The sequence below is a fragment of the Salarias fasciatus genome, chromosome 22 (genome assembly GCF_902148845.1).
Source record: "Salarias fasciatus chromosome 22, fSalaFa1.1, whole genome shotgun sequence".
Lineage (NCBI taxonomy): Eukaryota > Metazoa > Chordata > Actinopteri > Blenniiformes > Blenniidae > Salarias > Salarias fasciatus.
Window position 1 is genome coordinate 6,898,188 of NC_043765.1, and position 18,727 is coordinate 6,916,914.

At 43.9% G+C, this 18,727-nt stretch overlaps 3 protein-coding genes across 4 annotated transcripts; 2 read left to right on the top strand and 1 right to left on the bottom strand.

Moving 5' to 3' along the window:
• Positions 1-1,518: 1,518 nt before the first annotated feature.
• Positions 1,519-3,516, bottom strand: cks1b (CDC28 protein kinase regulatory subunit 1B). The gene is made up of 4 exons (XM_030120277.1): positions 3,390-3,516; positions 3,120-3,186; positions 2,830-2,957; positions 1,519-2,303 (listed from the first exon to the last, which is right to left on the bottom strand). Exons 2-4 carry the CDS (start codon positions 3,176-3,178, stop codon positions 2,254-2,256), a joined length of 237 nt encoding a protein of 78 aa, XP_029976137.1. The 5' UTR covers positions 3,179-3,186; positions 3,390-3,516; the 3' UTR covers positions 1,519-2,253.
• s100a11 (S100 calcium binding protein A11) lies at positions 1,571-18,292 on the top strand. Of its 2 annotated transcripts, none has more exons than XM_030120274.1 (3): positions 1,571-1,581; positions 16,693-16,837; positions 17,967-18,292. In XM_030120274.1, the coding sequence occupies exons 2-3, from the start codon at positions 16,709-16,711 to the stop codon at positions 18,096-18,098; spliced, it is 261 nt and encodes an 86-aa protein (XP_029976134.1). In that variant the 5' UTR covers positions 1,571-1,581; positions 16,693-16,708; the 3' UTR covers positions 18,099-18,292. The 2 variants fall into 2 exon arrangements, with proteins under 2 accessions (XP_029976134.1, XP_029976135.1); XM_030120275.1 differs by lacking the exon at positions 1,571-1,581 and adding an exon at positions 16,266-16,607 and having other exon boundaries at positions 17,967-18,291.
• On the top strand, positions 5,966-15,516 carry pbxip1a (pre-B-cell leukemia homeobox interacting protein 1a). The gene is made up of 11 exons (XM_030120270.1): positions 5,966-6,079; positions 6,849-6,976; positions 7,700-7,784; positions 7,869-7,936; positions 8,139-8,729; positions 8,775-8,859; positions 10,385-10,618; positions 11,623-11,666; positions 11,826-11,921; positions 12,025-12,205; positions 12,301-15,516. The coding sequence occupies exons 2-11, from the start codon at positions 6,905-6,907 to the stop codon at positions 13,362-13,364; spliced, it is 2,520 nt and encodes an 839-aa protein (XP_029976130.1). The 5' UTR covers positions 5,966-6,079; positions 6,849-6,904; the 3' UTR covers positions 13,365-15,516.
• Positions 18,293-18,727: the final 435 nt, after the last annotated feature.

An 18,727-nucleotide genomic window follows, 5' to 3' on the forward strand; every position in this document is an offset into this window, starting at 1 on the left:
AAGCTGCGGGACTCGTCAGTCACCTCATTCAGCAGTCGGAAAGTGTGAAGCATAAAGGCAGAGCAAGGTGTTGCTAAATCAGCTTTAGAAACATGCCTGCTTGGATTTGTGATGCTAATGTGAGAGAAACTGCTTTCACAAATCAGTGGAATGCACTGAAGTTTCAATACAGGTAATCACTCCCCCCAACTTTATCTGAGAGAAACCGGTTAAACCACGGCAGATCTGCACCGGTGAAAGCCGGCGACCTCGTTGAGCAACTTAGAATTTATCCATCCGGAGGCCAGTTTGTGAAAATGTGTTGACATTTTAGTCTTAAGGTCATACGCTTTTGCCTGAGAAAAAGTTTTAAATGTAAATTTTCAGGAGTATTTGTTTTTTCTTTGAATTTTTTTAAATAATGCTCCGGACTAATCTCACTGGTAACTTGTCTGGATGTGGGCCATGGATAAAAATGAGCCCAACACTTCAGCTGTAAAGCTCATCACTGAATACTTTGTTTACGCTAATGGCTCACAGTGCATGTGCTGTGTGTGTGTGTGTGTGTGTGTAGTGAAGTGATCGCCTCTTCCGGCGTGCACAGCGGATCACTTTCTCCTGTTTGTTGCAGTTACCTTGTCCACTGTATCACCACATCAGTGCTGTTATGCACTGCAAGACTGAATTTAAAGTATTGAAGTCAAAATGTCTCACTGTCTTTATTTCCTTTTACCTGCACCAACAAACTGGGAGACCTTTTCACTTCAACCCTTCCCTTGAGGAGATAAAAGGCACTTGTGACAGACAAGGTGAAGGGGGGTTTGGTTTTGTGGAAAGCATGAGGAAAACTGCAGTTTCTGTGGAGTGATTGCTTCGCCTTGAGACTGAACAGTGTAGATTCATGTCTGATAAGGCACGGGTTTGACATCTGACAACCTGAGTGGTTCAACAATCTGGCAGTGACCAAACAACTCAGATCTGAACCAGGAAGTTTCCTGAAACAAGTTTGAATTTCAATGCCATCTCGTCCAGATTACAGAAAGAAACTAAAATGCTACTGAGCACTTTATTTTTGCATTTTGTTGCCCCTAGATGCCACAATGTAGCAAGATAACTGGAGGCTGAAGGTTGCGTGATAAAACAAGTTCACTGCCACATCAACTTTGTGAAAGACAACTGAAATAAATTATGCTTGCATGGAATGTGATTTGTATGCCAAAATATTGATCCAATCATGGAAAAATGATTAGATGTTACAAAGTGCTCTCCTTCTGAAGTGCTGCTGGAAGGAATTGGTTATTTTAATTTGGGTCAAAGATGAGGGGAAGGGCATGTTGGCACTAAAATCATCATTTATATATTACTGCAGGCTTAATATTGTGTAGCCTGATTCGAGTCTCACCACCCACATTTAAATAGTACTGAGCAACTGTTAAAGCTGTTTTATTTTTGCGAAGAGCAGAACATTACTGAATTAATTGTTAAACACAAATAGGGGGGGGGGGGGGGGGGGGGGGGGACACTAAACCACAACAATAATAATTAAAAAGTTTACATTTATTCCAGACAGAGCAACACACATAAATACTGAGCAGCTCACCGGTAAAATCAATACTTTCAAATATAATTGTAAAGAAGGCCAAAACTAATCTTTTAAGACCAAAAGTAACCAAACTAGTTTCTATGACTCATCAGTGCAGATTTTTAAGCAAATGACAAAAAATATTCTTAAATGTCAATTTACAGTGTCATTTAATCCAAGCAGCAACGTGTCATTTGAAACCGCAGATGGAGATTTGAGTCAAACTTAATTTGGGATCCAGCTACTTGATCTGGCTTGTCTAACCCGAGCTTTACCCAGATACATGCACTCTTTGAATAACTAATGTTCAATCAAGTTTTACTCGCCACCTGTCACAGCAGTTATTCTGAAAAGCTGGAACATCCAAGCAGGTTCAGAGAGTCGGACAAACAGGCCAAGTCAAAAGGACAGTTGATGCTGATCTGAATGTTTCTGGGTCGACGGTGTTCGCCCGTGCAGAAGTCTTCTCCCCACAATGGAATGGTGATCCTTTTTCCTTTTTTTCTTTTCCTTCAACTTATACTCCATTCTACAATCATTGTTCATCAATGTGACCCTCCAGGTCCAGCATCATCAGCGAAACATCACCTCCCACAGAAGAGTTTGGTAATCTGACCACATGTTGCTTGTTGTGATGAGTTGATCTGTGGTAGATGGTCAGACTGATCTTTCAAGGACCCAGAGAATCTCCCTTATGACTTCTGGCTTGGCAGAGGACGGCGGAACAGTAAGATGTGTGGCTCTGAAAGGGAAAGACAAAAATAAGAACACAGATACTAAAATGGTGATACTTTCTGAAAACTTGACACTTGTAGTTTCATCTTTTTAGACTTTGAATGAAGGGTGTGACCGGGTTCGGCCTCTGTTGTCCATATGGAACACTGACAGCTATTTGATAATGAATTCTTCACATACTGGGCTAAACATGACAAATGTTAGTCCAAGTTTAATCTGATCCTGTGATTCATGTGATCAAGTTGAATTTTTGAAATTAAGAGTTCTAATCTTTTAATAAGTATACATTTACCAAACACACATACAACTTAAAATGGTGTACAAAACTGGTTAGTTTAAAGGAAAGACATAGATGTAGTCCATGTTCTCTGAGCATGTCTGTTTGGAATGAAAGTCTGAAATGTTGGACCCCAAGGCATTTCTTTTCTCTCTCTTCACAAACTGGGTGGAGACATCTATACTCCTCAATTAGATAACGTCTAAATGAAATAACTCCAACACAAGGTTTTCATCAACGACAGATAGATAGATACCTGGCTGGTGGATCATGTAATGCACCCATCCTTGGCTCTGCTGGACCCCGAGGTTCCTCCACTCAGTCTCAGACATCAAGTGGGTCTTGGGTACATGTTTTGCTATATCTTTAGGAAGCATTACATGCCTGTTTAGAAAAAAAAAAAAGAAGTGGGTATAAGGTATGTACTGTAGAAAATTTCGTCGTGGCCAACACTGTTTTGCATAGCCATGTCATTTTTTCCCAAAAAGATCAACCCGGAAAGAGTCAGTGAAAGTTTCCATAAAATGCAAGCGGGATCAAACCTACCTGTATTCGTATTTGTCGTCGTCGTATTTATCAGAGTAGTAAATCTGTTTATGAGACATGTCGGAGCCTGAAAAGAAAATAATAAGGTCAGGTGAAACAAAGTTTATAAATGTCCTAATTACTACGGCATAATTTCTAGAGCAGAAGCTAATGCTAAGCTAACGTGGCACAAGTTAGCCCGAACGAACGTTACCTACGGCAATGAGTGTCTACGTAACTCCAATATACGATTTAGCAGTTGAAGTACATCTGTAAAACATTTTTAATTACCTTATGTAGCTGACAAAGTCCGCGGGTGAATAAAAAGACACTATTTCCAGTTTTTTTGTCGTCCCGGAGTAACGGGGTGCTCGCTCCCTCTTTGTTTCCCTCTCGAATGTTTGCGACCCGCTTTTCACAGTTCAAATACACTCTGCCTCATCCTATTGGCTGATTCGAGTACCGAGCTGTGTTCCTATTGGTCAATTTTCTCCGTTGACGGAAATGATGTTTACGCTGTGCAGCTTCCTCATTGGTCCGTATTAGAAATTCACTGAGATTTTATATTCATGACGAAAATATATACCTGATTGTGATGACGTAATCACTGACCCAGATCTTGACATAATATTATGTAATATCTATCTGTCTCACAAGAACTACATGTTCCAGGAATTTATAAACTGTATGGTATTCAAACTGAAAAAATACATTTAAAGAACATTTGTAAGAAATGTAGTGGAAGTATGTTGCACAGGATTTAGAGGAACATACTTTTGGAATGTAGAATTGAATTACACCCAATAAACATATTTTTTTCATTTCTCTACATTTCAGATTAAATCGAGTATTAAATAATACTCAATGGATTACTGTGAGGCCACAGAAAATCAAGATTTGTTTATTTATCTGTTTAATTTGAAAACTATGAAAGTCTTTTCAGAAGCAAATCTGTAGTCTCCACCTTTTCCATCCATCTATCTTTTATACCACTTTATCCTGTGCAGGATCTAAGGGTCCTGGAGCCAATGGCAGTTAGCTGGGGGCAAGGGCAAGGTACACCCTGGACAGTCCATCACAGAGCAAACACAGACAACCACACTCTCTCACATTTACACCCAACTGACCCAAGAGTCATTCAGGGGCACAAATTAAGCTGACATGGGCATTTTTGGACTGTGGGAATAAACTAGAATGGTAGCAAGAAACCCACACACATGGAGAACATGTAAACCCACACCGAAAATGATGACCTTCACATGATGAGATGAGAGGATTAAAATCTGTGCTGCTCCTTCAGGCTGAATTCTAGTTATTTCAGACACAACTCAACTCAGATTCAACACAACTCCGTAAAATTGATTCAAAATAAAAATAGATTCTCTATGCTAAAATGTAGCCAATCCTAGCTGACAATTGGTGAACGTAAGACACAGTTTTGAATATTTCTAAAAATTCAATACTCAAAAGCTTTTAACTGAATTGTGATTGCTGGTTTGAAAGTCATTTCACATCTGATGTTAATGTGAATAAATTAGCATAAAGCAGATTTGCACAACTGAAATGTTTGGCCATTGTTTGCAAAATACCTCAAGTTCAGTCACATTGGATGGAGACTATCTGTAAAAAGATATGAAAAATGATGGTGATAGAGATCATCAGCCTACAAAGCTGATGCATTTCACTGATGCAATATATTTTGATGCATTACACTTATATCACATAAAAACTTGAATAATAAAGCTGAGAAATACATTTCTTTATATGACAAATCTTTTGATTGGACCGATATGACTGACGATTATTATAATGCATTTTTAAAAAGTAGAATCTCCAATGAAGTAATTGAAAGTGTTTCACTGAGTGTCTGTATTATGGCATCAAGAAGAATGCATGGTGGTCCCTGGGTCAAGTTCAGTCATGTCTGTGTGGAGTTTGCATAGGTTCCTTGTGTGTGCATAGGGGTTTTTTTTTTGTTTGTTTGTTTTTTTCTTTGGTTTGTTTTTGTTTTGCTTTTTTGTTTTATGGTACAATGGTCTCCACTCACAATGTAAAGATATTTCATTGTGTTCAATGAGTGAACTTGAAATTTCAGGCTAAATGTGACCCACCAGACAACACTGCAGCAGTGGGCCTATAATGGATGCATTTTTATTTTTAGTGAGTTTCATGGATGGAATTTCAATTATGCCATGACACTTTAAATGATGGCTGTGATCTATCAATTGCACTGCGCAAATAATGGATCCTTACGTGGTTAGGGTTAAGCTTCACATAAAATTAACAAACACAAAAGATCAATGGATTTAGACCAGTATATACTCATTTTTTTGGTAAAATGAGCATAATGATCAACGGCTCTTTATAACAAATCGCGCAAAAGCACTTTAGCATCACCTGTGCCTGTAAATGTTATTTTCATGTCAGACGCGCACTGCTGTCACAGTAAATGTGCCTGTCACACACGAAACAGACTAAATTTAGAGAAGGAGTCAGATGATGAAATGAATGTCCACGTTGGAGCAACAGGAGTGGAGGGGTTGTCCACTCCGGTAAGTCCCACAGTCAAATATAGCAGTGCAGACGTGTCAGTGAGCGGCTGGTCGCAACACCCGCTCCCCCGGTATATATATAATGTGCTCATGCATGCGTCTCCAGGGTCGGGTTCACACATGAAGTTGTATTATTACAAACCAAGACGCTGCTGCCACTGTCACCTGCGAGCGTCAATCACGGTTGGATATCCGTCGCGCTGCCCGGACGCGATACTTTTATCTGATTGGTCCAGCCTCGGTTTTGGGGCGGGCTCTCACGGGGCTTTGCTGAAATCTCATTGGACGAGAGGCGCTGGTGGACGTGACGCGACCTGGAATTCCCAAAGTTCCCAAGTTCAGAGGGACAGAGGAGCAGCGTTCTGACTAAAAACAGTTTAAACGTTTCGGAGGAAATTATCGACCTTCGGCTGAGGCGTGAGCGAGCGGGTAAATAAAACGTCTTCTTGGGGTTTGTTTTGAGTGAGGGCGGCGCGTGCAGGAGTTGCCTGCTAACAGCTGGGCCTGAGTGAAAACGCGGAAGAGTGGGAGTGGGAATATTCAGCCTTCCATCCTTTGTTTACCATCACGAGTCAGCCTTACATTTGGTTGCTACAACAACTGAGACCCCTCAAGTGGTCCTCCGTTAGGGGCGAGCCGGAGCTTCAGTGCACGTGAGTGTGGCGTCCGAGTGAGCGTTACCTTTTTGTTAGCTCGTTTCAGAATCAATGAGCTGCTCGTGTCGGGAGGGGGGTTTGACCATTTTTGGTAATTTAGCTGCTGCACAGGTTGACTGCATGGATGGATCTGAATGAATGGTTGGCTGGGAATAGCTTCAGTGGTGCACGCAATCAGAGATTTCCCGATTCTTTCTCTGACTGGACCTTTTGTTTAACTGCGCAGCACTGTGTTATGGACGCCACCGTGCTGTTACATAACTTGAATCCACGACAATCTGCTTTCTGTCACCCCCCCTGTGCGAATTGCATCGGTTCCTAAACTGTATTGTCATTACATAATTGCAACATTTAATGCTGTAATCTTCAGAGTACTTAGACTTATTCAAACGTTTCGCGTGCACGCGACAGTAAAAACGGTGTAGGCCGAGCAGCAGCCAGATTATTTCATCTGGATAATCTGGTTCGCTGCTTCCAGGCGTGCTCAGCCTGTGCATTAGGCATGTCCAGTGAAGACACGTTGTTTCTGTCGTCATCTGCAGGATATCATACAGCTGAATCTGTCCCCTGCTCTGCCCACTCCAGCCTGACGGGGGCGATGTCTGACAACAGCAACAGTACAGGCAGCACCGGCTCCTCCACCAACAGCTGGACGCTCCTGTCCCCAGAGGTGAGACATCTGAGACTCTCTGACCTCAAGGGGTGTCAAACCAGAGGACATCCATGCAGTTAGTATGATTTAAGTTGAACTAGAAGTTCTCGAAGTACTGGTATGGTCCACTAAGAGTCCTAATGCCACCATCATGGAGGAAGTTTACACAAGGAGATAGAAGAATTAGAGTAAGGCTCTGTCACAGAAAGCCTGCTTATTTGTGAAAGGTGTTTCAGAACTTTCCAGCTTTGTATTGTACTTACTGACGAGAACTATTAACACTATTTTCACTCGCCTTCTTGCTTTGTAACATTTTTTTCACTTGCCTTAAGTTTGTATAGTCTTTACATCTCCTCTTATATCACTGCTTTTATCTATATATGCATAGACAGTCATGAAATTAAAATGGGAGATGAGTGCATGTTGGGAACATTGAAATTACATAGTCCTCTTATGTTAAGCCCAGCAGTGCCTGTGAAACTTTGGTTACCTTACAATTCACAAACTATTAAAGGAAAATGGATCACAAATACTACTTCAGAACAGAAATAAACAACTAATGGTACAATATCAAATGGCTAATTTTACTTTGTGCAGGCCTCTATGTGCATGAATGAACATGCCCGCTGGTATTGGCAGCACTGTAAATGTCAAGGTCAATTTTTCAAGTTATCATCTTGTAGGTGTTGATGTAAATGCTCAGAGGAAGTCTGACTCCCATTGGGTGTGTTGACTCCGCAGGAAGTTGCTATTGAAAATGTCGGGCCTGTGGATGACGGTACGGAGAGCCTGGGCGACGTCCCCAGCCTTGCTGAGGAGGTGGCAGGTAAAGACAAGGCGCTAATATATAGAGGTCAAATGTAGAGTTTAAGACTTCAGTTCTGACCTTGTGTGAATGTCATTTTATCAGGAGCCGCTGCAGAGTTCAAACCACCTGAGATCCCTGTGGAGACTGTCCTGTCTGAAGAAGGACATCAGGTTAGTATCCAGCTGTCACACCATCAGTGTAAAGGCTCTTTGAAATGAATTACACATTTAATTTACTCTGTTTTAATGGGTTAATTGTTCATTAACCTGTTGATGTGTCTGTAACTCATATGTAGCACTGCTGAGAATACTAATCAATCAGCTTGTGTAGACATTTGAGGTCTCTTTTGTTCCTTCTCTGCTTCATCATTAGGTCTGTCAGGAAACGTCTCCAGAGTCCAGTGAGGGTCCCATCCCGTCTAGTCCAGCCCGTATGAGTCCCATCCCACCTGACCCCAGTGACCTTCCAGACCTGGACCTGGAGAGCCAGGCTCCGGTCATTCACGACATCGTGACCAGCTCCCCCAGTGACAACGAGCATCTGTGCGCCATGCCGTTTGTCACCAACATCGATCTGAGGCCTTCGCTCGATATTCCACCCGTTGAAGACCCGCCACTGGAGCCCGAGGAGTCCGGCGCGGCCCCTCCCCTCACTGAGACCTCTCCTGAAGAGCTCGTGCTCGACACGCCTGATGATACTGTCCCGACTCGTACGAGTCCTCCTGAGGAGAGTCTTCATGTCTTCAGTGTGGAACCGGATCTTAAAATCCTCGCAGAGACTCTTACGGCCGCCGACACCGCGGCCGATGCTGAAGGCGATATCAGCCCTGCTCCAGAGATCACAGAGCCGCCGAGCGGAGTCACAGAGAGCCCGGCGACGGAGCCCGCTGATGAAAGTACGGCACACCAGACTGCTGGTTCATCTGAACCAGAAGAGCCTGTGGAGGAGGAGGAAGAGGAGGAGGAGGAGGAGCAGCAGCAGGAGGAGCAGCAGCAGGAGGAGCAGCAGCAGGAGGAGCAGCAGGCTTCTGTTGAAGCAGAGCTGGCAGAGCCGCCTGAGACGGTGACCCAAGATGAGAGCGAACATAAAGAAGGTATGGGATGTCTTTCAGGAAAACTCAGGAGTGGAGCGTGTTGGTGTTTGATGTTTTCACCTGAAATTTCCAGACGTCCACAACTCCAATAATCAGGCTTTCAGAAATGATTCATACCAAAAAAACACGGTTTGTTTTTTAAAAAAAATCTAATAATTCAGTTCATAATACAAACAACAGTCCATCATCCATACCTGTTTTATCCAACTTGGGGTCACAGGGGTCAAAACGAAAACCAGCTGGCAACCAAATTCTGTGAGTTGCTGCCAGCTGACGTTGCTTAATTTGGCGGAGTTGCAAGGCAGACATCTTTTTCCTGTAGTTGGAATAATATAGTGTACTCTTCCACAAAATGTATGAATTTTTACAAAAATACAAGTCTACATGTTATGTTTTCTAAAAGTGGAGACAGATCTTTGTATCATGCTTTTCATTCGTGACAATGGCGTCAATCGTTCTGGATTTTCTTCAGGAAAAATACAAAAAGATAAATTTACACATCAGTGAAAATCTCAAAAGAGGTAAAAGAAAGCAACATTGAAATTCCGAGCTGCTGATCCTGTTCTTACCTGTGAGAAGTGAGCAGCTGAGTCCTCTCTGAGATAAAGTTGTTAGTCAAATAACCCGCTGTGGGGGACCAATGCTAAGAAATGAGAGATGGGACAGTCATTTAACTCCAGTTCCTTTCTATGTGCAGCTTTGTTTGAATAGAAATAATCAGTTGTGAGCCTGTGTTTCCCATTTTATAATTCGGAATACAAGTTAATGTAAAAATATGCACCACATGAAAAGGGCCAGAGTCAAAGTAATGATGTCTTAAACGTTTTCTGATCATTTTAGTCTCGAAATTGGATGATTAAGTTGTTTTTATCACCTGTAAATCTAGTTAAAGTCATGTTTAGTAGTGTTAAACAGCAAGAATACTACAAAAAACAAAAACATAATAAAAAAAAAACTCTTAACCAAAGTAAATAGTTTATGGCACTTTGCAATTATCACAAGCTGATAGAAGAAGAAAATGAATCTTCTTGCAGGAAAAATCATTAACATGGTTCTTATCAGTGCCGTGCTGGCAGGCGTAAAGTAATTCATCAGTGTGGCAGGGAGGCCTGCACCCCACTGAGAAACCAAGAAACCCCCATGCATGAAATTACTGCTGTAGTAATTTGGTGAGGAAATGTCATCCGTTTCCACAAGCAGCACTGATTTCTCTGTCAGACATTTGTCTCTTGGTGTTTGCACACAGTTGTATCTTGCAGTGAATGTGTTCGCTGAGACTCTGGTATTTTACATGAGCGCGCCTGCCAGCAGATAATCCTGCTGGAAACGCATCCAGCTCTTCGCTTGCCAGAGATGTTGGAAAGATCCGCCGAAGCGATTCGGAAGCCACAGTTCAACACATGCCATTCAGATTCAGGCACAAAGTTCCCATCTGTCACCAAAACACAACATCTCATGTGACGGCTCGTTAGCTTTTCCTGTGCAGGAATTCATTTTTCTTCTTCTGCGTCTCTGCCGCTCCCAGAGCCATCCGGGAGTTTTGAGTTTGGCGACCCGAGCGGCTTCGAGGACGGCCTGAGGAGGCGCACCGTGCCGCCGTTCGAGGCGGCCAGACCGAGGACCTCAGACGAGGAAGACGACGAAGAGGAGGTGGAATTCAAACTGGCCGAGAAGAAGGAGGAAAAGCCATGGTTCTCCTTGAACAAGTGCATTGTGGGAGCTCTGGTGCTGCTTTTCTTAGGTTCCCTCTTTCTCTCAGGTGAGTTCCTGTCTCGTGTAACTCGGCCTGCCTGCCTGCTTGCTTCTGCTCTCATCATGGTCAAGTCGACTGAGAAATACTGTTATGTTTACATGCTTGCTTCTCTTAATTTGAGAATTTACCAAAACCTTTTGGATCTTTTTTTCGAGTCGGGGTACACAATGCATCATCTTGAGTTGGTCACATAAATAAAATCAGGATTGCTGTAGAAAGAAAAGCCATAAATGGTAGAAATGTGGCTTAATATGAATATTTCTGTGGTATATTGTTAATTTTGATGAATTTGCAGTTCCTGTGAAAAGCCTGTGTTTCTTTCATAAGATTCATTCTTTCTGACCAGTTTAGGCCAAACAAAGCACAGATATCCACAGTTCTGCTCTAAAGGCCTTTTTGTTTTTATTCTTTCCAATTCTCCATAAAGTTACGTGTCGAAACCTTCTCTTATTTGACGACGTCAGAATTTGCAAATTGCATAAGCCAATTTGTTTGCAGTTGTCAGCGTTGGTGAGATGTGTGCTCCGGGATCTTGTTGACTAAGCTGTACTATGTCAACAGGTTTTCTCTCTGACCTGGATAATGGTAGGTCCGGCATGGCCGATAAGACAGCAGCGTAAGCTTCTGCGCTCACTGGCTAACGCTCAATCACTAGCCCAGGCGCTTATCCGGCTTGACAGTTCATGCAGCGGCAGCAGAAAACAGCGAAATAACATGCATTCTGAGTTGTAGAATAACACTCCTCCTCGGTGGATGTTCGGGGTGCTCTCTCGAGGGTTACCTCGGCTACTGCAATCATTGTGTTTGGCGCGGCGCAAAATATTTCTTTTCAGAAGAATAACACGAAGACCTGCGTAAATAAACACGGGTTAGCGCAAGGTGACGCCTGAGGTCAGAGAATGCATTTCACGACAGAAGCTTGTGCTGCTGCAAGACAGCTTGGCAGCCGTGTGTCAGCGCGATTGTCTTTCGCACAAGTTTTCCAAAAGTCTCGTTTCCTTGTGCGACAGGTGACTTTGACGCCTCCGACCTGAGTGACGGAGAACAAAGCCAGGTCTGTTTCCACTGCTGCTCACTCATCCACTCCATCATTCTCAGCCTGCGTCTATAGAATGACATTTAAACAGAAATATGTCTTAAAACATAAAATGATTTTTTTTTTTGTAAACTAAAAGCATGTGTTCTATTTCTATTCATACAATTTTCCATCCAGGACTGGCTTAGCGGTGATCCGCAGGATATGAAAGAGCTATTGGATAGACTGACGCAGGAAAACCAGCAAATCACTCAGCTAGAGGCTCAACTGCAGGTCAGTCTGCTGTCGTATCAACACCAACTTAGCAGGTTTACCCTTTTTTAGATTTAACCTGAGCTTTCATCGTAAGCCGTCCTTATTTCTCTCAATGTCTCAGTCTCAAAAAGAAGAACTCGACTCGGCGCTGAAGGCGGTGGCAGCCAGCGGTGATGAGCAGGGGAAAGCTGATCTGGAAAAAGAAAACTCAAAGCTGAAGGAGGAACTGTCGTCTCTGCCTGAGCTGAAAACCGAGCTGGAAAGTCTGAGAGCCAGAGTGACTGAACTCAGTCAACTGAAAGGTAGGCTTCTTTATGAATCACATTAAAAAAAAAAAGGATTGTTTCTATAAGTAACATTGTAAATAGATGTTTGATATTTTGAATTTCCCACACAGCTGAGCAGGAAATCCTCCCGGCTTCTTCTCCTTCAGCGACTCCGCCAGATGGCAAAGAGGCCGAGAGCAATCAGAAAGCAGCCGGACCACAGAGGAGAGAGGACTCGTCGGACGGAGGAGCGCTGAAGGAGGAACTCCGGCGGCAGAAAGGTCTTTTAGAGGAGAGCAAGAAAAGACTACAGATGATGAAAAAAGATGGCGGCCAGAGGAAACAGGTGAGGGACCACTTGGAGCAGATCCAGAGGAAGCTCTCCGAGCAAGTCGAGAGGTGGGAGAAGAAGAAACCGCAGGAGCATAAATGGAAGGAGGGCAAAGGCAAAAACAACGGCAAAGACCACTGGAAGAAAGAGGAGAAGAAGGAGTGGAGAGGAGAGAAAGAATGGAAGCACGGCAAGGACGGAGGAAGGAGGGACAAGGAGCAGAAGAAGGAGTGGAAATCCGACAAGCAGAATTCTCACAAGGAGGCCTGGAGGAAACACCAGGACGAGTGGGACAGGAAGAAAGACCAGCGCCGGTCAGACAGGGAAGAGAGGAGGAAGGAGAAGCCGTGGCACAGCCGGAAGGACAAAAACTCCCACGGCGACCATCATCATCATCATCATCAGCATCAGCATCATCATCAGCCCCACCAACATCACCAGCAGCATCACCACCAGCAGCCGCGCCAGTCTCACCGGCACCACCACGACTTCTGGAGGGACCAGGAGCAGAAGCTGCAGCGCAACGTCCGCCCCCAGCTGGGCTGCTCCTCCGTGGAGGGCTGCGCCGCCAGGGAGGGCCTCTACCCGGTGGAGCTGCCCGAGTTCGAGGAGCTGCTGGAGGGCTACCTGAGCAAGCTGGAGGGCTCGTCGCCCGAGAGCAAGGACAGGATCGCCCGGCTGACCGCCGACTTCTTCGAGGGCGGCGTGTTCATCCACGACCGGGTCCTGTTCGCCGACTTCGCCGAGGACGTGGCGGACATCCTGGAGGACATGGTGGACCTGTCGGAGGACAACGACTCCCTGGAGGAGGAGATGGAGGAGTTCGAGCGAGAGGCCCTGTGGAAGTTTGCAGCAACTGCATGAAAAGACACACAGATTCAATCGGAGCGGAGCCCGGGGGGAAGATACAGCACAAGCGGTGGTTTTCTAGGACATTTCTTGCCTACCTTCTCCTCTCCAGAGCTGTAATTGTAGTAGCTTCCGGTACAGAGTGGTCGTGCCTCTCATCAGTGTGTCCCTATGAGTCTCCTATTATAAGCTAGACTTGTATTCGTCATCCTGGACTTAGTTGTCGTTACCTACCTCCGTCAGGTCATGCCCCCTAAAGCAAAGTCCTTCAGTGCAGTGTTGTGTGAATTTCCCTCTGATATTTAGTGCTATACATAAGTGCATGTTCCCTCCAGTTCATCATGTAAATCCACACTAACAGGATCTCACAGCGGTTCAGTAGAGCAGCGGTGCAGCGGTTCAATCAGCCATTCATCAGTACAGAGATGGGGATAAAAAAAAAGAATGTGTTTGACAGTAAATACTCTGCTGTCCTTTGACTCTGCCTTGTGTGGGAAAATCTTCCGAGCAAGCAGGTTAAAACAAATACGGGGACGTTGGTGCAGATACCAGTCGCTTCAAGTCGGGTGTAACTGTGTAATCCCAGAGGAGGAGATCCCACTTCTCAAACCACAGCAGGTCGGACCGGTTTGGGCTTTTTTCAGCTGCTCTTTTGTAGACTTGGGCTCACACACACACACACACACACACACACACACACACACACACACACACACACACAAACACAGGCCACTGTTTCAGTGCCCTTAGCATTTTGATTTGTAAGTTTGGAAAAAAAAGCTTTTCCCTCCTCGACTCCCAGCTGTCGACCAACGGCCAAAAACCCGTCTGGCGAGACGCAGTCGCTCCTGAGAAAAGCAATAGGACGGAGTCATTCGGAGCCATAGCGACATTTACAGACGGCTAAACCACTTGAGCACTTTTCACAAGTATACAAGAAACACTTTTTGTCACCTTTCACTTCTGCTGTTATTTGATTGGGGTTTTTTTTTTTTATCTTTAGTTTTCTTTTTTTATGTTTTGTAAAGTAGTGAGGGGACCTCCAGCACATGATCTACTTTCACTGGGCATCTGTCTGAGTAAAAGTTTATTCTAGCTAGTGATCTGTAGTGTAGTTGCTCCCTTTGAGTTTGTATAGTTTGTTTTTTTTTTTTTTCCCCCAAATTGTAATTGGCAGCCAAATCCGAATTTTTCCAGTTTTGTTCAAACAGTAATAAATTGCATGCAAGTTGTTTTGTTGAAATTCAGGCAAAAAGATCCACATGAAAGACACTACATTTCATCTATTTTTAGTGGTTTACAGTTGGATAAGCCAGGTGAGAGCGAGATAAGAACAGCACAAAGTCCAAAAAGCATCGCGGCATTAAGTGACGACAAAATCGTTTAGTTTTTGATTCATGTCACGTTTAATGTTTTCCCCCTTTTTTATGGATGTAAAGTTTAATATAGACTGACTGTGACTGTGTGAGTTCTCCTTTCCATTCTTGACTGAGAGAAGCTTTGAAGTGTCTCATTTTATTTATTCTGTCCCAACACTGCGACTCTTTCCTTGACTTCTCCTTTTTTTTTTTTAATGTAAAGAACCACGGTTTGTGTCCCAGGCCACACATTGAATGTGAAAATGGTGAAGCTTTCGTTAAGTTTGTTTGTTTTTTTTTCTTTTCTTTTTTCAGAAATTTTTGCTGCTGCTTATGTGCCTTTATTATTCTGAATATCTTAGATTGGACACGAGGTCTTTTAGGTCTTTGATTACATTTGCTTTTGCAAGATTAGAAGGAAATCTTAAGTTTACACTACTTGCAGTGTTACTGCTGTTTATAGAGCAGAGGATGAATGTCACAGAGTTGACACATGATGTGTTGAACTGATTTTTTTTTGTTTTTGTTTCTTGTTCTCTGCTGTTTGTGAAGAGAAACTATTTTCTGAAGGTTTTTAAGACCAAAGGAAGAGAACGAAAGTATACTTTAATCTTAACATATGAAAGTTGAATCAATATTTGAAGAGTAATTTTTGTCTTTGTGGGACAACAGTAGGACTCCGTGCTTACTGATTATGCAGGACTTTGCGCAAAACATTGATGTAATCGAGGCCTGGACTATTTCTCATTTCTCCCATCTTCAGCTATGTCAGGAAGTCAATGTTGAGTTCAATAAATTTTTCACCAGTACCAATGTGTTTTTGTCATTTATATATAAAGAAAAACCCTGAATCTGTTGTCACTCTGTGATAAACAGCAGGATATCCTAATGTGATTATTACACTACTAAATCATTCACAGTGACACCGAGCCATGTGCAGTATCTTTGACTCACTCTCCGGTGGGAAGTGGAAGTGTTGGCATGACAGGCATCTATTATCGCAAGTGCGAAGCCAAACTAAAATATTTACACCCAGATTAAATGCTCAGCGGAGGCTCACACGTTCACAGGCACGCCAACTCCGCCTTCGCGCCGATACTATAACCCGCCAGTCAGTCACGGACCTGATATGCTGATGAGCAGGAATGTAAGCAGCCCGCGGAGAACAAGATGGTCATTATGAAGCTGCAACCAGAGATTGCCATTCTTTAAATTCTGCAAACAATTCAGCGTCGAAACACCCCATTAGGCATTTCCACCTCCTCTCTTCCGCTGTGACGTCTTTCTCAGGGGTCAAATGCAGACAAGCTGGAAACTATTCATCGTTGTGACAGACAGGTATTCCAGAATTCCAGAAACTAAAGTTTTTGCACTGTAGGAGTAAACTGTAGCCCACCAAGGAAGAACATGCAAACCAGGGACCATGTAGCTCCAGCTAACCAGTACTCCGCTCTGCAGTGTTCGTCCAGAATGCCACATTTTTTGAGTCATGTTTTGTATATAAACCAATTACTGCTGAGACGTGCATGATCCAGCCAGTTGATTAGAGAGGCCTGATGCGAACACAAAAGCCCTTGCTCTGCAAACAGCCTGGAATAGGTTTTGTGCTATCATCAGTACAAATTTGCCCTCTGTAGGACACTGTGGCCGTTTCCTGTGTTGCGCGTGTGTGTGTGTGTATATGTGTGTGTGTGATTTATGTCCTCAGAGTCGTGGAAATCAAACGGTGATGAGGGCAGCCTGCAGGACGGGGGCGAAGAGGGGAGGCTGATGTTTTCTGCTGATGTGTGCATCAGCCGGTGGAGATGAAGCGTATAAATTTGGAGGGGTGACGGTCAGAGCGGAGGAGATTTGTGGGACCTGCTGCCGCTGCTGCTGCTCGCCACGCTACAACCGGCAGGTGAGACGGCAGCCTCTGCCTGATGGACGTACGGTCCAATGACAAATGCATTGATGTTTGGTGTCACTGTGGATTTCATTTCCAGCTCGTTATAAAGCATCATGGAAGCAGCCATCAAAACGCTGGTCACCCAGTTCAAGATGCACGCCGGGGAAGACGGCTCCTCCTGCACCCTGAGCCAAGAGGAGTTCTGCAGCCTGGTGACCACTCAGCTCCCCAACTACGTCAAGGTATGTTCCTGAGATTGTTTGGATTCTTAGACACAGAGCGCCGACAGGCAGACATGGAGAAACTCGTTTGTTGTGCAAATGAAGGGATCACACACATTTGACAGGTCAGGGAGCTGACAAATTACCGAGGTTATTGCTTTTGCACATAGTTCCACTGGCATTTCCCTTCACAACACATCTGGCTTTGTGGCTTCCAGACTTGCATCATGAAGAAACCTGAAATTGCTGAAAGAAATGCACTAAACTGAGATGAATGCTGAAGGATGTGGCGTACATGTGACCTGCAATATCAAACAAGCTGCACCAATTATTCCTACAGTGACGATATCTTTGGTCTGAGTCTGGATTTGGTTTGGTTTTCATGTTCTTCCTGTGCAAAGGTTTTCTCCAAGCACCCACCAACAATCCAGAAATAGACATTTGGGTCTAATTGATTGACTGTTGGATTGAATATTAGTGAACTGCCTTTCACTGAATTTAGCTTTATAAAAAGGAATTGGAAAAAAAAACCTATTTGTTTAAATATTAGTGTTGTTTTTTTTAAAACAGTCATTGTGTATATGCATATTTTGGAGGGAATTAGGAATACTCATTACAACTATAAGGTGATATTCTGAAAAGTGAAACACTAAATCATGGATACATTAAAATGCTGTTGTAAAATGATATCTTTTTAACATTTTTTGCATGAATATATATCATGACATAATACAGCACAAACTATATATATCTTCATATTCAATGCATTCATAGTTAGTTACAGATATATTTTCGTCATAGTATATATGTTAGAGATGTGTACCTCTATTACTATTTACGTTATTTTTGCTTTAAATCTACATACTTTTTCTTTTTGTAGAGTATTTACATCATTTTGACCTCCTTGTTTATTTAACTATTCATTTATTTATGTTACTTTTGAATAACTTAACAACCGCTTCAGTTTGTCACGTCTTAAAAATAATGTCGAACATTAAATCCGCATGTTCCGACGTTGATTTGATGAGACAGGCCTTCGTCCTCTGCTCAGTTCTAGTTCTCCCCAGAGCCATTAGGTGGCAGGACAGTCTTTCGCTGCGTCTCGGCCGCTCCTCACTGACCCTGCTTCCCTCTGCCTGCTGACCCACAGAGCAGCGACACCGGGGCGATCCACAAGCTCATGAGCTCACAGGACGAGAACAATGACGGGGAGCTGACCTTCTCCGAGTTCTGGAAGCTGATTGGACAGCTGGCCAGCGAAAAGGAGGGAGGCCTCAGTTAAGCCCGCCGCCGTCGCCTGCCGTCCGTGGCGCTGGGCCGGTCGCGCGCCGCCAACCCGCCCAGTTTGGGTCGTAAACTGACTGGGCGCTTCGATCCTCTCAGCTCTCCACCGGCTCCACATGTGAAAGTCATTTGTTAACCATTTGTTGATTGCAGGGGAACTTTGAATTAAAGGCTTCATTGTCTCGACTCCTCGGCCGGCGACCGGCGCGGCGTCTCCTGTCATTCATTCACCACATTATATGATGTCCAGCCACCCACATTTGAGGAGGGAGTGTATTACAGCCTTGATTTAGGGGCCTGTAATCCTATATGCACTACTGCTGCTGCCACTGCTACACCTTCCAGCCCATATCTAGTTCCATAGAGCTCAATAATGACTCCGAGAAGCTGCCTGTTCAGGCATTAAACAGCAAAGGTCTTTACTGTCCGTCAATGAGGAGCGCCGAACACGTCGCCACTGTTTCTACAACATCGCTGCTAGATTGTCCTCCTTTAGCTGCTCGTGCTTGGTGTTAAGGTCACTTTGTATTAATTCTTGTGTCTAGACGGAGTTATGTGTGCCGCCACGCTCCCCAGCTGTTTTACAGCCCGTAGACCCGTTTTTCATTTTACTGGAGAAAAGGTGCC

What these genes read in the sequence shown, in the direction of transcription:
- cks1b (XM_030120277.1), bottom strand. Translation starts at nt 3,178, where the DNA reads ATGTCTCATAAACAGATTTACTACTCTGATAAATACGACGACGACAAA. An exon ending in GACGACAAATACGAATACAG is followed by an intron (nt 2,958 to 3,119) that starts GTAGGTTTGATC and finishes TTTTCTAAACAG; the next exon opens with GCATGTAATGCTTCCTAAAG. An exon ending in TTACATGATCCACCAGCCAG is followed by an intron (nt 2,304 to 2,829) that starts GTATCTATCTAT and finishes TTTCCCTTTCAG; the next exon opens with AGCCACACATCTTACTGTTC.
- pbxip1a (XM_030120270.1), top strand. Translation starts at nt 6,905, where the DNA reads ATGTCTGACAACAGCAACAGTACAGGCAGCACCGGCTCCTCCACCAAC. An exon ending in AGGTTCCCTCTTTCTCTCAG is followed by an intron (nt 10,619 to 11,622) that starts GTGAGTTCCTGT and finishes CTTGTGCGACAG; the next exon opens with GTGACTTTGACGCCTCCGAC. An exon ending in AGCTAGAGGCTCAACTGCAG is followed by an intron (nt 11,922 to 12,024) that starts GTCAGTCTGCTG and finishes TCAATGTCTCAG; the next exon opens with TCTCAAAAAGAAGAACTCGA.
- s100a11 (XM_030120274.1), top strand. Translation starts at nt 16,709, where the DNA reads ATGGAAGCAGCCATCAAAACGCTGGTCACCCAGTTCAAGATGCACGCC. An exon ending in AGCTCCCCAACTACGTCAAG is followed by an intron (nt 16,838 to 17,966) that starts GTATGTTCCTGA and finishes GCTGACCCACAG; the next exon opens with AGCAGCGACACCGGGGCGAT.